Source organism: Lissotriton helveticus, chromosome 12, assembly GCF_964261635.1.
Source record: "Lissotriton helveticus chromosome 12, aLisHel1.1, whole genome shotgun sequence".
NCBI classification, from domain to species: Eukaryota; Metazoa; Chordata; class Amphibia; order Caudata; family Salamandridae; genus Lissotriton; species Lissotriton helveticus.
Window position 1 is genome coordinate 458,499,448 of NC_136073.1, and position 17,775 is coordinate 458,517,222.

General features: G+C 50.3%; 1 protein-coding gene across 4 annotated transcripts in view; it reads right to left on the reverse strand.

The window, feature by feature from the left end:
* CBFB (core-binding factor subunit beta) overlaps positions 1–17,475 on the reverse strand; it is a 220,125-nt gene extending 202,650 nt beyond the window's left edge. For all 4 annotated transcript variants that reach the window (XM_078670411.1, XM_078670414.1, XM_078670413.1 and 1 more), the window contains exons 1-2: positions 16,856–17,475; positions 5,861–5,947 (exon numbers count right to left, since the gene is read on the reverse strand). In XM_078670411.1, coding sequence (XP_078526537.1) covers positions 5,861–5,947; positions 16,856–16,933 — 165 coding nt within the window. In that variant the 5' untranslated portion in view covers positions 16,934–17,475. The remainder of the gene's footprint in view (positions 1–5,860; positions 5,948–16,855) is intronic.
* Between the last annotated feature and the right edge of the window lie 300 nt (positions 17,476–17,775).

The following is a 17,775-nucleotide window of genomic DNA, read 5'->3' on the forward strand; positions in this document are numbered from 1 at the left end:
AAGGAGGATCTCTTGGCTAATCTAATGATGTGGTGATGTCTGCGGGTGGCGTCCTTGTGGGCTGCGTGGTTATCCGGAGTGCGTTTGTGGAGCCATATCTTCTCCAGTTTCCGGCATGCGCGTTTGGAGGTCTGCAGCTCATTGGTGAACCAGGTGGCTCTCTTGCTGGCGTGGTTGTTGGAGGGTTTCTTGAGTGGGATGAGGGTGTTGGCGCAGTCGTCGATCCACTGTCTGAGTGTGCGGGCTGCGGTGTCTGTGTTGGTGGGGTCGGTGGGTGGGTTTTGGGCGAGGGTGGTGATCAGCTGGTCTTCGGTGACTTTGCTCCAGCAACGGCGAGGTAGCTGTTGGGTGCGTGGTTGGTTTATTAGAAGGTGAAATGGATGCAGCGGTGGTCGGTCCAGCGTAGTTCGGTGGTGTGGTCGAAGGTGAAGTGGGTGCCTGTGGAGAAGATGGGGTCCAGCGGGTGGCCAGCGGCGTAGGTGGGTACAGTGATGAGTTGTCTGAGGCCGAGGTTGGCGAGGTTGTCGATCAGGGTGGCGGAGTTGGCGTCGTTGTTGTTCTCGAGGTGGAAATTCAGGTCTCCGAGGAGGATGTAGTCCGTGGTGGCGAGTGCGTGGGTGCTGGCGAGGTCGGTGATGAATTGAGCTCGGGGTCCGAGGGGTCTGTAGATGAGTGTTCCTCTGAGGGTGGTGTTGGGGTCGGTGTGGATCCGGAAGTGCAGGTGTTCGGCGGTGTTGAGGGTGTCGCCTGCGTGGGTGGCGACCTGGACGGTGGCTATTCCTCCTCCGATTCCGTTGGCGCGATCCCTGCGGGTGATCTTGTAGCCGTCTGGGATGGCTATGGCGATGTCGGGCGCCGAGGAGTCGTTCCACCAGGTCTCGGTCAGGAAGGCCACGTCTGGCGGAGGTGTCAAGCAGATCCCAGAGCTCGACGGTGTGTTTGCGTGCGGAGTGGGTGTTGAGGACTATGCAGCGAGGTGGTTGGGTCCAGTCCTTGGAGGTTTGGTGGCTCTGTCGCAGGTGAAGCTGCAAGTGTGGCAGGAAAAAGGTCCGTGAGTCTGTTTCGGGCAGCTTGGAAGCAGGTGTGGTTTTGGCCGGCGTTGAGCGTGTATAGGCTGCTGGCGTCGTAGCGGAGTCTGGTGTTGTGGCGTTCGAGGGGTCCAGGGATTCTGGCACTGGGTGCGGTCCAGGTGCGGACGAGCGCAGATGGGCTTGCCTTTGGTGCGCCTTCGGCGCGCCAGTGACGCACCCCCTGAGCGCGGCCTCCATAAGAGGGGGATAGGGAGGGAGGAGCAGCTGGGAGGCGGGAGCGGGGTGGCCAATGGGGAGCAGGGGGGCGGGGCCGCTGGGACGCAGCGGCGGGAAGGAGCGGGAAAGGGCGGGAATACAGGCGGGCGGCAGGGAGCAGGTACGAGGCAGCTGGCAGCCGTGTGGTGGCGTGGGGAGCGACCTGGCTGCGAGCAGGTCGCTCGCAGGCAGGTCGAGTAAGAGGTAAAGAGGTTAATGGTAGGGGACAAAATGGAAGAAGTTAAAGGCATCAACAACCTGCATATCTCTAAACATATTGAGAGGTATTGATTCACTCTTTAGCAAAGAAATTCTACAGCTAAAATCAAAGGCAAAATATTTTTCTGGTTCTGCTCAGTCATTGTGGAGCTCACTCTAAAACCATGAGATGCCAAAATAACATCTTTACTGTTCAAGAAAACGGAAAACGATCAAATTCAGTACACACTTTTAATTCTAATTTCCTCCTTCTCACCAACAGAAGAACAGTTGGTCTCTACCTCGGATGCTCTGTCTTGCCTCCTGCTCTCTCATCCATCCCTCTTCCCTCGCTCTCTTAACCATGCTCTTTATATTATTTGAATTCCAAATTCAAACAATGCTGCTTTCATTGTCTACATGTAGTTTAGAAATCTTGATCTTTTGTTGTGTGTCAAAAATGCAAAGGGCACTGACACCTTCTAGGGTCGCGGGAACGCTAAAATATCATAAATAAATTCAGATAAATAAATCTAGGTGGTGCGAATGGTTATATGAATAATTCAATGTAAATAATTGCACAGTATTCCTTGAAAACAATTTAAAGTCGCTAAAGAAACGTGGATTCATGCTGTTTAACATTAAATGCCCAAAAAATATTTGAGTTATCTGCAAATGGTAAGAAGTTAAATATCGTTTAAATATGTCGTTTATGTTTTTTTAAACTTTAATAGTGTAGTTAAAGGAAAGCCCAGGACTGGAAACCGGTGTCCCTGTTGAAATGGAATGATCTGGTGACCTTGGCAAGACCCTTGAAACAGAAAATAAAAAGTACATAATTTTGTTTACCAAAAACCTGCATTTCTAAATCTACTTGTGACAGAGAATGGAATCTCCATTTTAAGATAAACTTCAACACCTAGTGGGCTCTTTAAACAGTCCTTGTGTGAGATTTTCCTACGGTGAACCAAAGCACCTTTCGCCACTGGTGAGGCTTTATGGTGGGTGGACTGTCAACACTCTCAAGCTTCACCTGTATATGCATGAGTAGCTTGTCCAGTTCAGATTTGTACTTTGCATTCTGGGAATTGTAGTTATGTCTCTCATTATAAAATCAGGACTACAAGTCTCAGAATGAAAAGCAAAATCTGTTCTGGATTAGCTACTCAGAAATAGTCCAAGACTAAGAGTACTTGAACCTGAAGTCAATACAGTAAGTTTAGTCGAGTGTCGAAAGACCACCTTAGGTACATGAGGTTTTTAATACTTCATGCCCACTGATAGCTACCAGCAGGGCTTGAGTCGGGGTACCACACGGGGTGGACGGCGTCCCCCCACTTATTTTACCGGGAGCTCGATAACTGGAGCAAATGGAGCCACACATTCACTCTTTGGCCTCTCTGGGGCGAGATCGGAGCTCATTCAGAACGCTGCTCACGCGCTGGCTTCTCTGATGCAATCGCATCTAAGGGGTGAGCGAGGGGAGGCAATGAGTCTGATGGCGCAAGCCACCTTTCGTGATGTCACTTCCTGTTGTGACGCCAGCGTCCCCCCACTACTTTTTTTGAGACTTTTCCCCTGGCTACCAGCTATCCCCTGTCATGAGGCGGAGTTTAAGGCAGTATTGGTATTTGAGGCAACAACATTAGGCGTGCTAAGACTAGAAAGACACTTATCTATTTATTTGAAAGTTTTATATAGCGCGAACAAGACCCTTACGGGTATCAGAGCGCTTTACAATAAATGTGTATAGGCATATCAAACAATAAAAATAAGCATGACCGTAAGAATAATATCAAAAATCTTAATAAACGAACATTTTGCTTATCATAATGGGAAGGTAAAAAAGACACAAGACTAGGTTGCATAGAGCCAGACGATGTCTATGCCCATTCAATCATTGGTCTTTTTGCAGAGACTGCAAAAAAAGAGGAAGATTCTGCCAATTTCCATTTTCCAAGCATTGGTTATCGTTAGAACACCAATGCTTTGCTCAAGCTCGCGCATAGCAAGCATCTACTGATGTTGTGATGTTTGGCGGAGCGTAAAACGAAGGTCAGGACAGGCCAAGGCGCACTCCAAGGAGAGCGAAAGATCTGCAATTAAGAGCATCCAATTAAAATAATATTGAAATGCACTTTTAAAAAAAAGAAAGACAAGAGGCAGGAAGGAGAGAGAATTCATGTGATCACTGATCAGCAATGGGGGAGAAAGCAGCAATCATACTGTATTTTATAAGGGCTTAAAGATGCACGGATCGTAAATCGTTATGTTAAATAGCCACCAAGCTCAAAAGCACCAGAGAAGTCATAAATTGGCTTACCGCTGCACTCTGTGTCATCATATTTACAGCCCTGATTATCATGTTGCAATAAAATCCATTTAGGAGTTGTAGCCTAGGTTCACTTCAATTAAATCAATTGTACTAAAGGACATTATTAAAGCCACAGGGACGGCAGAGATACGAGGTATTCCATATTTATATACAAATTACAATAGTAAAGATTGTGGGCCTTATATATAACCTGCCAGAAGGGATACTCTGTCAAAAATGTGACAGAGACCGCATTCGACTTACTACAAGTGCATTATAGCCTATAGTCCTTGTAATACGCGGGCGGAATATGTGTCACGTTTGTGACGGAGCATCCCACTCGCCACACTCTAAATCAGGTGCGGATGGCTCAACTCATTGTACATTTTTGCCTGTCTGTGTTAACATGTGTCCATCTAATACGGTATCCTGTGTCTTTAAACTATGTCTTCAGGTTACTGAAATTCAAAGCCAATGCTACCTTTTTTTGCACCAGCAAGACTCATGATTTCCTATGATACGTTTCAGAGCTAAAAAGGGTTTTGTATACCTGTTCCAAGTATATCTGCCTCTTAGGAAGTTCTTGCACTATTGTGTTAAAATGATATACAAACGTGAATTTGAATTTTTTATTGCAAGCATATGGCTACCGCATTTAGGCAGCAGAGGGTTTTTCTTCTTTTTCTTTTTTGTGATATGCTTGTGATTTTTTTTTTATTATTTTCATAATCAAAAGAACTTGTTAAGGTCACAAGTTTTGGCTTTGCCGACGCCAGTATATATAGAACTCTAGCCACCAGTATATGTAGTAGACTTTTGTACTTACTACCATTCCTATGTGATTTTAGAGTTTTATCTGTTTGTATCTCTTCCTTGAGTGACTTTCAACTTGCACATGTGCAGTTTTTTCCAGTTTTTATCTCTTCCTTCAGTGACTTTGCACCTTGTACATTTGCAAATGTTTTCTGTTTGTATCTCTTAGGTAACTCATGTAATCCAAAGTCCTTATGTAACGCAACTGGTTCTTTTGTACAGCGCTCTGACACCTTCGGGTAATTTTCGCGCTATATAAAATCACAATAAATAAATAAATAAATAAAATAAATGCCTTTGACAAAGCTACACATCTGATTCCCGGGAACCCTCTTCGGAGTCCATTGTTACTAGGGGCCAGTTGCAGCTAGGCCTGTAAGGGGACTGTTGGGTGTGTCTTAGATGCCACATAACTTGCAAAGAAAGGTTTTTGGTGGATGTGGGAGCCAGAGGCAACACTATCTTAAGACAGTAGTGATAACCCCTCTTAACCAAAAACTGGGACCAGAAAACAACTAAAGCGCTCTGAAGATGTGGTAAGATAAAAGGAGGTATCTGTGCACAATGGTAATTTAATAGACATGGAAAATCTCAAAATAAAAAGACAAAAAAAGGAAAAGGGCACCACAATAAGGCAAATGTTCAACAAATATGACATTGTAAGCCACCATAATATTTAGAGGCAACGAAGATTTCAGGAACCGGTATTGGAGTTGTCTCAAAGTATATGCAAGATAGAAAGAAGAGGAAGAATGCAGAGTGGTGGATCAGAGGATGAAAAGCTCTAAGCAAAACCGTTTTAATAAAATACTAAAATCAAAGTAGGATTTGAAATATCAGAAGTGTGTTGTAGTTTCTATGTAGTTAACTTGTTACTTGTGAAATCAAGAGGCCCAAGTTCTAATTCTGGCTTAAACACTTGACCAAACTGTGTGATCCAGGGCATCCCACTTTCCCTCGTTGTGCCTCAATTCCTTTATCTGAATAAAGTGGGAGCTCTTGTAAGCATGCAAACCTATAGTACTAGGGACAGATCAAATCATATTTGTTGTATAGTCAATTTAAAGCCCTAGGAAATCGTCCTTATAAAGGAATATCCTATTTTAGCTGGGCTGCTCTTTTTCCCTTCCTCCTCTTCCTGTTGAAGACCAAGTGTTTGTTCGTGTGTTATAGTTAAATTAAAATACAAAATCACAAAATAAATCTATGGTATTAGTCATAATTCTGAATAAAGGTATTGGACACTTACGATTTCCGAGCGGCCGTCGCGACACGCGTTCTGGAAGCGGGCCTGCCTCTCCTCGTGCGGTCGGTCCCTGAAGCCGGTGTATTTAATCTGCAGAGAAGAGGACATCAGGAGTCAAGCCTTTTACTCTGATCAGATGTCAGGCTCAAGAGAGATGGCCTGAGAGGGTATCCAATTCAGGCCTGCAAAGTTTAGGCCGCAGGAAATGAGATTGGCCTTTATAAAGATGCTTATTGCTGTCATTAATCCTTGGAGCAGTAGGGCCCTCTGCCCTTGTTCAATCCAAACAACATTTAACATTGATCCATAGAAGAAGAAAAATAAAACAGGCAAGAAGTACACCATGCCTCCAAACACACTAACCACTATTTTTTCTTTAAAAGTTAGAACATTTGTATTTGATTTAAAGAAGACAAATACACTATATCCAATTAATATGGTGACAGAACTAAAGTTGTTACAATTATAATTTTTTTAATGATTTAAAATAATTACATTATAAAAAATGATGCCACTATATATATTTTTTTAAGATTACTGTCAGAAAAAGTGCAGAGAGCTATCTAGAATATAGATAAGTGTATTTAATAGTTTGAATGCAATTAATATAATAGAATCTTACAGTAATGAACTATCATGGCTAATTGGATAACTAATGTAAACTAAGAAGGAAAATAGAAGAAATATATCTGGAATACATGTTAACACTCTGAGTAAAGTTACTATTGTATAAATACTAAATATTATGAAGTAATATGACAAAAGTGTTAGGTTAAACAGCCATTGATTCTTAAAGGAACCAATACCCGCCTTGAACAAATCTTTTGCACCTACTCTATATTTGGACTTCTCACAAAGTGCTCCTGCTCCACCGATTAGTGACTAGCGCTTGTTTCACCATCATTGTCTGCTGCTCCCCACATGCACCACTGTCGCTTTGTAGTTATGCTTGCACTAGGCCTTTAGACCTTCATACATACATGCAGACATGAGGCTAATCGAGTAAGGAGAGCAAAGGCCAACCCCATGTGGCAGCTCACATCACCCATGGACTGATATGTAAATCCTTGGATTTAACTTGAAGTCAGGGCTTCTGGAATTATGTGATTCTGCAGTTGCAGCATTTCCCGCATAATTATAGATTTGCCGCATTTACCACAAAATCCATCATCTGCTGCATAAACTACAGATTTAAACAGAAATATTATTTTCTAGCTCAAAAGGATCAAACATTGCTAATAACTTGAGGTAGTTCTGCACAGTAGAAGGCCATTCGCAAAGGATGACTGTTTATCACTCAGTTGCTTATTGCTTTATTTGGTTGTCAAACTACTACTAATAAATTAAAATATTTCCACAGACAGTGGTACCATGTGTAAAAATGTCAAAATATTGAATAATGCTATCTGAAAATGTGCCATATTACGTCACATAATTTGCCCTATCGTGTTGCATAATTTAGTCAACCCTGCCACACAATTTGGTCCTTCCATGAAGCATAATTACCATGGCCCTGATGTTATAATATTGCTTTTTAAGCTTAATTACTTTTAGTGGCTGGTTGTTTTGCCTGTTGACTGCAACCTGGATTTTTCAACAGATGTTTCAAAAATGACAATAGCTGGTGGAAGAAGCTCAAAGTGGACCAAAAATCATGCTCTGTCAATTACTGTGACACCGTCACAAGGTGTCATAGAGTGCGGGGTGTGACTTCCGCTAACCCACCATCTTGGGAAGAAAACAACACAGCAACAGACTATCTGGAAAGATAGATTCGACTAAGGCTCGGTAAAAATGATTTCAGACACAATCGTAGTACAAAAACCATATCTCTGTGTGTTCGTAACTTACTCAACTCAGAATGCACTTATCGTCTTAAAGTCAACATTTTATATTATTTCTGCCATTTTATTTCAACCAATAAAATAAGGTGCAAAAAACAAAAAAACGTTAAAGAAAGTCTGCCTGTATTTGATACATTTTTAAGCAGGGAAAGATAGAGGCGCGAAACGTGTATTTACCGAGTTGTAAACATGTGCAGCGCCTTCCTCTTTATCTGACGCTCCCGCACAAATAAAGCTGTCACAGATACTCTACTTGTGACGAGACGGAGTCACGAGCCGCCGGGATCTGATAATGCCGGCCTCTGCAGACATCCGGAGAGCTCGTGACAGGGGCCGCCCCGGGGGCGCGGTAACATCTGGGCTCCGTGTCAGTCATGCTGTGCCCTGTTACACAGCATTGCTTCCGTTAGAGGGCCTGTGCTCGGAGTGCAGCGCACACATGGAAGTGCAACAGCCAGTGGGCGTGGGTCCTGCTTGGAGTGCAGATGTATGTGCTTCCACGCGAAGGCCCCTGCCAGGAGTGCAGAGCACGCATGTATGTGCTAGCAGCCAGTAGCTCCTGCTTGGAGTGCACATGTATGTGGTCCCATGATCCTTCTCGGAATGCAACGCACACATGTATGTGCAAGCAGCAAGTAGCTCCTGCTTGGATTGAACATATATGTGGTCCCAGGATCCTTCTCGGAATGCAACGCACACCGGTATGTGCAAGCAGCCAGTGGGCTTGGCTCCTGCTTGGAGTGCACATGTATGTGATTCCAAGCGAAGGCCCCTGCTAGGAGTGCAGCGCACACATGTATGTGCTAGCAGACAGTAGCTCCTGCTTGGAGTGCGCATGTATGTGCTTCAAGGCGAGGGCCCCTGCTCGGAGTGCAGGGCACAAATGTTTGTGTGAGAAGCCAGTGGCTCCTGCTGGGAGTGCAGTGCACCATGTATGTGCTAGCAGCCAGAGGCTCCTGCTGGGAGTGAGGAACAGCATGTACATGTGTGTGCTTCCACGCTAGGGATCCTGCTCGGAGTGCATCTCACACATGTATATGCCAGCACCCGGTCAGGTGGGCAGATAGTAATAATCTTTATTGCGTGATTTAAAAATAAACCATTGCAAGTACAAAACATTTAAAAGGTTCAAGATTGCATTTAGAAAGGTGGGCAGATGACACATGTATGTGTCTCCAGGCACAGGTTCCCGTCAGGAGTATAGAACACACATGTATGTGCCTCCAGGCATAGGGTGCTGTCCAGAGTGTATTGTATCGTAATTTCATTTATATGGTGCTTACTAGTCCTTACGAGGCGTGGAAGCGTGTTTTCGGTGAGTAGCACGCTACTCCGGAACCCATAGTGTAGTGCACACATGGATGTGCCTCCAGACATGGGCTCTTGTCCAGACGGCAGTGCACACAGTGCAGTGCACACATGTGTGTGCGTCCAGGCATGAGCTCCAGTCCGGAGGGCCGTGCACAGAAGCCTGCATGCAAGAGCTCCTTTTGGCAATGCAGTGCACACATGCATGCTGCTCTGACTGAGGTCTGGTGCTTGCAGTGCACACGCATGTGCCAAGGGGATCTGCCAGAACGATATGTACGCGCCTCCAGTCATGGTCTCGTGTCATGTTTAGCACCGCACATGGAATCCTGCTGCTAGTGGAGATCACACATGTTATGTACCTACAACCAGGGGCCTGCTGGGAGTGCTGCTCACATATGTATGTCCCTGCTGCCTGACTTTTCATGCGCCTGTCTGCGTGCAACAGGAAGTTTAAATTTAGAGCGAGAGAGAGGAAGTTCGCAAAGTAGAAAAAAACACGTTTTAGTCTCAGCCTGGCTCACTCCAGGCGTCCGCATGTAAGCTGCGGCGGGGGTGCAGCGGGCACACAAAGGGAAATAATGCGCTGGTGAAGGAGGGGGCACTGTGTGCCACCTTGGAACCGCGAACCCTGTATTCGGCCCGCCGATCCAGCAGGGCGGCTGTGAAAGGGGCGGAGACGAAAGTAGTGCAGCTTACAGCTAAAAGGTGTGGTGGTGGCGAACTGCCAGGAAGGGGATGGGGGGTTCATTCATGCTGCTAATTGGGGCGTGAAGTAAACAACTAAGTGACTGAGGCTCCAGCTACCTGCGTCAGCCTCATTGGCTCTCTGCGAGTAAAAGGATTATTTATTATAAGACAGCTTGTCTTTCACAAAAAAAAGTGCTATGAAATCGGACCTACATTTCCTGTAAAGAATTTCAAGAAATTAAATGCCCTCGAGGAATCGGATTACAAACTGAATCGATGTGTATAATCCCTTCAGGAAACATAAAACGAGGGGGGTAGGGGCGAAAGCGTTGTGGGTACAAGGTGCTCAATTGTGGAATTCCCCGTCTCTTGAAATGCGCCTCGAACCTTCTTCGTATGAATCTGGAAAGGCTATTAAAGCCTTGCTCTACCCCAAGTAGTGTGGTCCACTGGAATTGCAAATCACCGCAACTGCCTGCCTGCCCCGTAACGCCAAGAGGCTCGCTCTTCTTAAAGTGACCGCTGTGCTTTAAAAGTCCCATTAAATAAGTAGGGGGCGACTGACTGTAGGGAAAGAAGATGGGGCAGTATTAGGCCGCTCTTGATAGGGCGAGGAATGAGAAATTGTGTGATAATAGTGATGAAGGCAAGGCATAAGTCTTGTGTGCGAGAAGCAGGTGCTCTTTGTTATGGGTGCTTAGACAAGCAGGGAGGTAGCTCTCCATGGTGCAGCAGGGGCAGTGGCACCAGGGCCAAGGCTCCATGAGCCCTGGTTACCAGGAATCGGGGGTCCACCACCTTGCTTGCAGTAGGGCCCATGATGCCCTTGGCACGCCACTGTAGGCAAGCACCGATGGGGAGAGCACACTTAGGGGTTAAGGTTCAGAGGGTGCAGGGCTCCAGTCGGGGTACCACGCGGATGGACGACGCCCCCCTGCCAAACAGCTGGACTTCACTCTTTGGCCTCTCTGGGACTCGGAGCTCACCAAACGCTGCTCACGCGGGAGGCAATGAGACCGATGGTGCAAGCCACCTTTCATGATGTCACTTCCTGTCATGACTTTACTTCCGGTGACAGCGTCCCCCCACTTCTTTTTTTAGGACTTGTGCCCTGAGAGGGTGGGGGATGAAGCAGACAGGTGCGTGACAGGAGGCGGTAGAGTAGTGCAGGTGCCGTAAGTAGGCACGCACAGGATGGGAAGCAGGCAGACACTAATGAGGGGGTCAGGCACGGGAGTCAGGCAATCTACCAGAGTGCGAGCACTAGGAAGAGGCCTACACACTGCTGCGTGGTCAGGGGAGGGAATGGGAGAGAGGACAGGAGCGTACCATGCGTAGGACGGTATGACGTCATCCGACCCTGGCTCTGAGCAACGATTTGTCCAGTGACGCGTGAGATATCCTCTGCCTCAAACAACTTCTTTTACCCCCCTACGGATCACCACATCCCCTCTTCCCAACAATACCATTATGTTTACCACAACAGTCTTTATTTGCCACATACCTCCATTTGTGTTCCAATATCCCAATCTCTGATTCTTCAGTGGCCCTATCCCAACTCCCGGAACAGCCGATAGATACCCTACCCCGAGAGTCAAACTCCCATCTATCCCAATAGACCCATCTCTGCTTCAGCAACATTAACATCTCTGCCCCTAGGGACCCCCTCTTAGGTCCTTCGGAAGCCTCCTCTCAGCTCCGTCAGTGGTCCTGCCTCTGCTCTGTTTCTGAACCAAACCAACTTCCCCGGCAGATCCTCCCTGCCACACCCACAGCCCAATCCTGCCCCTTCCTCTTTCCTCAAGAACACTTTATTTTCTCCCTAAGGATCCCCAGAATCTGCTCCAATATCCCCTTGTTAGTTCCTCACCTCCACCAGCCTGGTTTCTCCAGTAACCAACCCGTGCACCCTCAATAGTCAAACCTTGGCTCCCACTAACCCTACTTGTAGCCCCCAATAGCCTCATCTCAGCCCCACGAGCTGACCCACCTGCAGCTTGAGGCCCCTCCTCTTCTGCCCATGTTCCCCCGAGGGAGCTCCCCCAGTAACCGCATCTCTATTCCCAAACAGCTCCAGCTTTGCTCAAGTGAAAGTTCAATTTATGACCCACGGGAGACCCCACCTCAGCTCCCAACAGACCATTCCCTGCTTCAAAAAAATCAAAGGGGGGAGTGAAGAGGAAAAAGGTACAATCGTCCTCCTCTTGATACTGTTATTCAACACAGAGATTCTACCATTTTTACATGGATCTATACGTGCATATGTGTGTGCTATTCTTATTTAAGGTGTTAATCATACGAAAATGATGGTGTCATAAAAAGATCTAAGCACCTTCTCTTAATTTCAGGAAGGACAATATTTCAAAAATTGTAAAATACCTCTCACATACTGAAACCTGATTCAGTTTCATGCTTCATCATTGGGTTTTCCTGCCCCACTACGGAACGGGGCGTGCTACGACCTACGTAGACGTGGGAGCACTTTATTTCATGATTAGTGAATATGTGTAGTGCGTGGGATCGTGAAAAAAAGTGTGCAATGATTACAAATTCCCTGGCTAGTGAAAAAAATATATTTTATTACCTTCCCTAGCTGAGAATAGTAAAAATGGGGAGGTGTAGGTGGTGTACAATGATGAGTCACCTTCTACAAGGTGGACATGTTTCAGAAGCCATCCCCTTGACTTTCTTCTTCAGGACCAAAAAACGATCCCTGTTACACTTCAATGGGTGATATAATAATGAATGTACATATGCCTGCTGGTCACAAGTACTGTCCACTGTACCCTATTTGGGCAGTTAACAAAATATACCAGTAGTATATCCTGAAAAAAAATCTGTGTGTAATCGTTACCGCTCCATGAGCTGTCACGAGAAGTGTAAGGGCGCCTTCAATTTAGACAATGCTGGAAGGAGCGCGGTCACCAAGGAGATACCTTCTCGTGGCTAGCCGGAACCTGCTTCACCAAAGTCCCATACTGTTCCCCGATACATCAATCGCTGCACCCCAAGAACCCTACCTCTTGCCCATGAATAGCACCACCTCTGCTCCCCGACCTTCCCAATCTCCGCACCCTCTGTCTCCCTACAGCCCCATCTCTGCTTCCCCAAAAGGCTGGTAACTATCAATCCCAAAAAAACCACCTCACACCCCAACCTCCTCACCTATACACCATACATGTCCTGATCTCAATAGCTTGACTGCTCTAGCAGCCCATATCTACCCAAAACTTTACTCCTATCCCAGCTCCTCATCTTGTCTCTCTCAAATGCCCCCCTTTTTATCTAAACCCCCCCTTTCCTTGAAGCGTTTGTCTTATTTACCAAAGGCTGGTGGCTTTTCCTTGTGTACCTCGTTACAACCCTGTCTGCCTTTTATCCTCATATGCTAATGTCTGCTCCCCCAGGACTAGACCCATGCCCTAAAGACCCCAGTACGAACCCTCTTCTTTTTCAATAAATTACTTAATCTTCCCCTATAATCCGATCTCTACTCATAGCCTATCAAGCCACTGAACAGCCAGAACGAGCGTCGCTTACTTCGCCCAAAAATAAATACCTGATCTCTTTCATTACCCCAGCTTTTCCACTCTAGTGGCCCCCAGTACATTCGCCCGAATTTACCCCAGCACTGTCACCTAAATACACCAGGCACTTTTTAACAAAATATCCCACACTTTCACCGACATACCTCCAAACACTTAACAAAATACAGCACATACCACAGCACTTTCATCGAGATACCCAATGTACTTCCACCCAAATACCCCACACATCTTCAGTCAAATACCTCAGCACTTCCATATCCATACCCAGAGCACTCCCACCAAATTACCCCACGCACCTTCAATCTAATACCTCAGCACTTCCATGGAAATACCCACAGCACTTCAGCCCCAATACCCTTACGCACCTTTAATCAAATAGCCAAGCACTTCCATGCAAATACCCACAGTACTCCCACCGAAATACCCCATGCACCTTAAAATACCCCAGCACTTCCATACAAAAACCCACAGCGCCTCCACCCAAATACCCAGAGCACTTGTACCCAACTACCCCTTACACCTTCTATAAACTACCCCAGCACTTCCCATACAAATACCCAAAGTACGCCCACCCAAAAACCACATGCACCTTCAATCAGATACCCCAGCACTTTAATACAAATACCCATACCACCATAACATCTCACTCAACTCCAATCAAGTACATCAGCACTTCCATCACATACCTATGGCACTTTCACCCAAATACCCTCGGCACTTTGCCCTAAAACCCACATCCAGGCACTTTTAAGTACTCCAGCATTTTCATCTGAATACCACAGCACTTGCAAGAACATACTCCGACACCTGGACCATTGTAATGTCTAGAAAAATCCCCCCCTGCCCCACAGTCCCACCTGCAACCTCGACTGCCCGGCAGTCCCACCTGCAGCCTCAACTGCCCCACAGTCCCACCTGCAGGCACAACTGCCCCGCAGCACCGCCTGCAGCCTCGACTGCCCCACAGTCCTACCCACAGCCACGACTGAACCGCATTCCCACCTGCAGCCACAACTGTCCCCACATTCCCACCGGCAGCCTCGACTGCCCCGCAGCACCACCTGCGGCCTCGACTGCCCCGCAGCACCACCTGCAGCCACGACTGCCCCGCAGCACCACCTGCGGCCTCGACTGCCCCGCAGCACCACCTGCAGCCACGACTGCCCCGCAGCACCACCTGCAGCCACGACTGCCCCACAGTCCCACCTGCAGCCACGACTGCCCCACAGTCATACCCACAGCCACGACTGCCCCGCAGCACCACCTGCAGCCACGACTGCCCCGCAGCACCACCTGCAGCCACGACTGCCCCACAGTCCCACCTGCAGCTACAACTGTCGCACAGTCCCATCCGCAGCCTCAACTGCCTCACAGTCATACCCACAGCCACGACTGCCCCGCAGTACCACCTGCAGCCACGACTGCCCCACAGTCCCACCTGCAGCCTCGACTGCCCCACAGTCCCACCTGCAGCCACGACTGCCCCACAGTCCCACCTGCAGCCACGACTGCCCCACAGTCATACCCACAGCCACGACTGCCCCGCAGCACCACCTGCAGCCACGACTGCCCCGCAGCACCACCTGCAGCCACGACTGCCCCACAGTCCCACCTGCAGCTACAACTGTCGCACAGTCCCATCCGCAGCCTCAACTGCCTCACAGTCATACCCACAGCCACGACTGCCCCGCAGCACCACCTGCAGCCACGACTGCCCCACAGTCCCACCTGCAGCTACAACTGTCGCACAGTCCCATCCGCAGCCTCAACTGCCTCACAGTCATACCCACAGCCACGACTGCCCCGCAGCACCACCTGCAGCCACGACTGCCCCGCAGCACCACCTGCAGCCACGACTGCCCCACAGTCCCACCTGCAGCTACAACTGTCGCACAGTCCCATCCGCAGCCTCAACTGCCTCACAGTCATACCCACAGCCACGACTGCCCCGCAGTACCACCTGCAGCCACGACTGCCCCACAGTCCCACCTGCAGCTACAACTGTCGCACAGTCCCATCCGCAGCCTCAACTGCCTCACAGTCATACCCACAGCCACGACTGCCCGCAGTACCACCTGCGGCCTCGACTGCCCCGCAGCACCACCTGCGGCTTCGACTGCCCCACAGCACCACCTGCAGCCACAACTGCCCCCACATTCCCACCTGCAGCCACAACTGCCCCCACATTCCCACCTGAAGCCACGACTGCCCCGCAGCCCCACCTGCAGCCATGACTGCCCCGCAGCACCACCTGCAGCCATGACTGCCCCGCAGCACCACCTGCAGCCATGACTGCCCCACAGCACCACCTGCGGCCTCAACTGCCCCACCTGCGGCTTCGACTGCCTCGCAGCACCACCTGCAGCCATGACTGCCCCACAGTACCACCTGCAGCCATGACTGCCCCGCAGCCCCACCTGCGGCCTCGACTGCCCCGCAGCACCACCTGCGGCTTCGACTGCCCCACAGCACCACCTGCAGCCACAACTGCCCCCACATTCCCACCTACAGCCACAACTGCCCCCACATTCCCACCTGAAGCCACGACTGCCCCGCAGCCCCACCTGCAGCCATGACTGCCCCGCAGCACCACCTGCAGCCATGACTGCCCCGCAGCACCACCTGCAGCCATGACTGCCCCACAGCACCACCTGCGGCCTCAACTGCCCCACCTGCGGCTTCGACTGCCTCGCAGCACCACCTGCAGCCATGACTGCCTCGCAGCACCACCTGCAGCCATGACTGCCCCGCAGTACCACCTGCAGCCATGACTGCCCCGCAGTACCACCTGCAGCCATGACTGCCTCACAGCCCCACCTGCGGCCTCGACTGCCCCGCAGCCCCACCTGCGGCCTCGACTGCCCCGCAGCTCCACCTGCGGCCTCGACTGCCCCGCAGCTCCACCTGCGGCTTCGACTGCCCCGCAGCACCACCTGCAGCCATGACTGCCCCAGAGCCCACCTGCAGCCATGACTGCCCCGCAGTACCACCTGCGGCCTCGACTGCCCCAGAGCCCACCTGCAGCCATGACTGCCCCGCAGCCCCACCTGCAGCCACAACTGCCCCCACCTTCCCACCTGCAGCCATGACTGCACCACAGTCCCACATGAAGCCACTACTGCCCCGCAGCCCCACCTGCAGCCATGACTGCCCCGCAGCACCACCTGCAGCCTCGAGCGCCCCACAGTCCCACCTGCGGCCTCGACTGCCCCACCTGCAGCCACCCAGTCCTGCCTGGGGGCCGCTCGTGTTGGCGGTCTCTGTCCACTACCGTCAGTGAGGGGCGCATTTCACCTGTCCTCTAGCCACCTCCAGAGTGACCAGCACCCTTACATTTAACAGTAAGGTATGTTACACCCTATGGAACTGCAGCACTGGGGTATGTAGCGCTATAAAGCACTGTGTGCTAATCATCTCTAGGCACTACTGTCGGTGCCAGGGTCCATGTGTGAAAGGACGGCTCTCTCGTCCGCTGCATCCCTCATCCCTTGAAGAGGATCCGTTCTGGGCTCCCCTCTCAGCACGCCATGCTGCTGCCAGCCCCCCAGCTTCCCTCAAGATGCCCCCCCCCCTGCACCGGTTCCCGGGATCAGACTGCCGGGTCTCACCTCGCACTCTCTGCTCAGTTTCCTGAAGAACTCCTCGTTTTCGAACTTGCTGCGCTGATCCGGCACCACCCGCGGCATGCTGGGATCCGGGAGAGAGGGGGCCCGGCCCGGGTCCCCGGCCCCGCTGCGCTCGGCCCGAGCCCTGCCAAGCCCGGGTCAGACCCTCCGGACGCGATGTGTCCCCGAGGCTCAGAGCCGGAGCCCGGGGCGGACTGACAGGCTCTGCCCTGGCGGCGACGGGTCCTGCTGTCTCAGGAGGTCCCAGCGGACGGAGGCTGCTCACTGAGGGCTCAGCACCTCAGGTCAGGGCAGGGTGTATTCTCACTGCGGGTTCAGGTTCCAGACAGGGCAAATATTTACTAATGGTCCGTCCAGGTCCCAGGCAGGGCAGATTCTCACTGCGGATCAGGACCCAGGCAGGGCAGCTTCTCACTGCGGGTTCAGGTCCCAGGCAGGGCAGCTTCTCACTGCGGATTCAGGTCCCAGGCAGGGCAGATTCTCACTGCGGATCAGGTCCCAGGCAGGGCAGCTTCTCACTGCGGGTTCAGGTCCCAGGCAGGGCAGCTTCTCACTGCGGATTCAGGTCCCAGGCAGGGCAGATTCTCACTGCGGATCAGGTCCCAGGCAGGGCAGCTTCTCACTGCGGGTTCAGGTCCCAGGCAGGGCAGATTCTCACAGCGGATCAGGTCCCAGGCAGGGCAGCTTCTCACTGCGGATTCAGGTCCCAGGCAGGCAGCTTCTCGCTGCGGATTCAGGTCCCAGGCAGGGCAGCCTCTCACTGCGGGTTCAGATCTCACTTCGGGTTCAGATCCCACCCAGGCAGGGCAGCTTCTCACTGCGGATTCAGGTCCCAGGCAGGGCAGATTCTCACTGCGGATCCAGGTCCCAGGCAGGGCAGATTCTCACTGCGGATCCAGGTC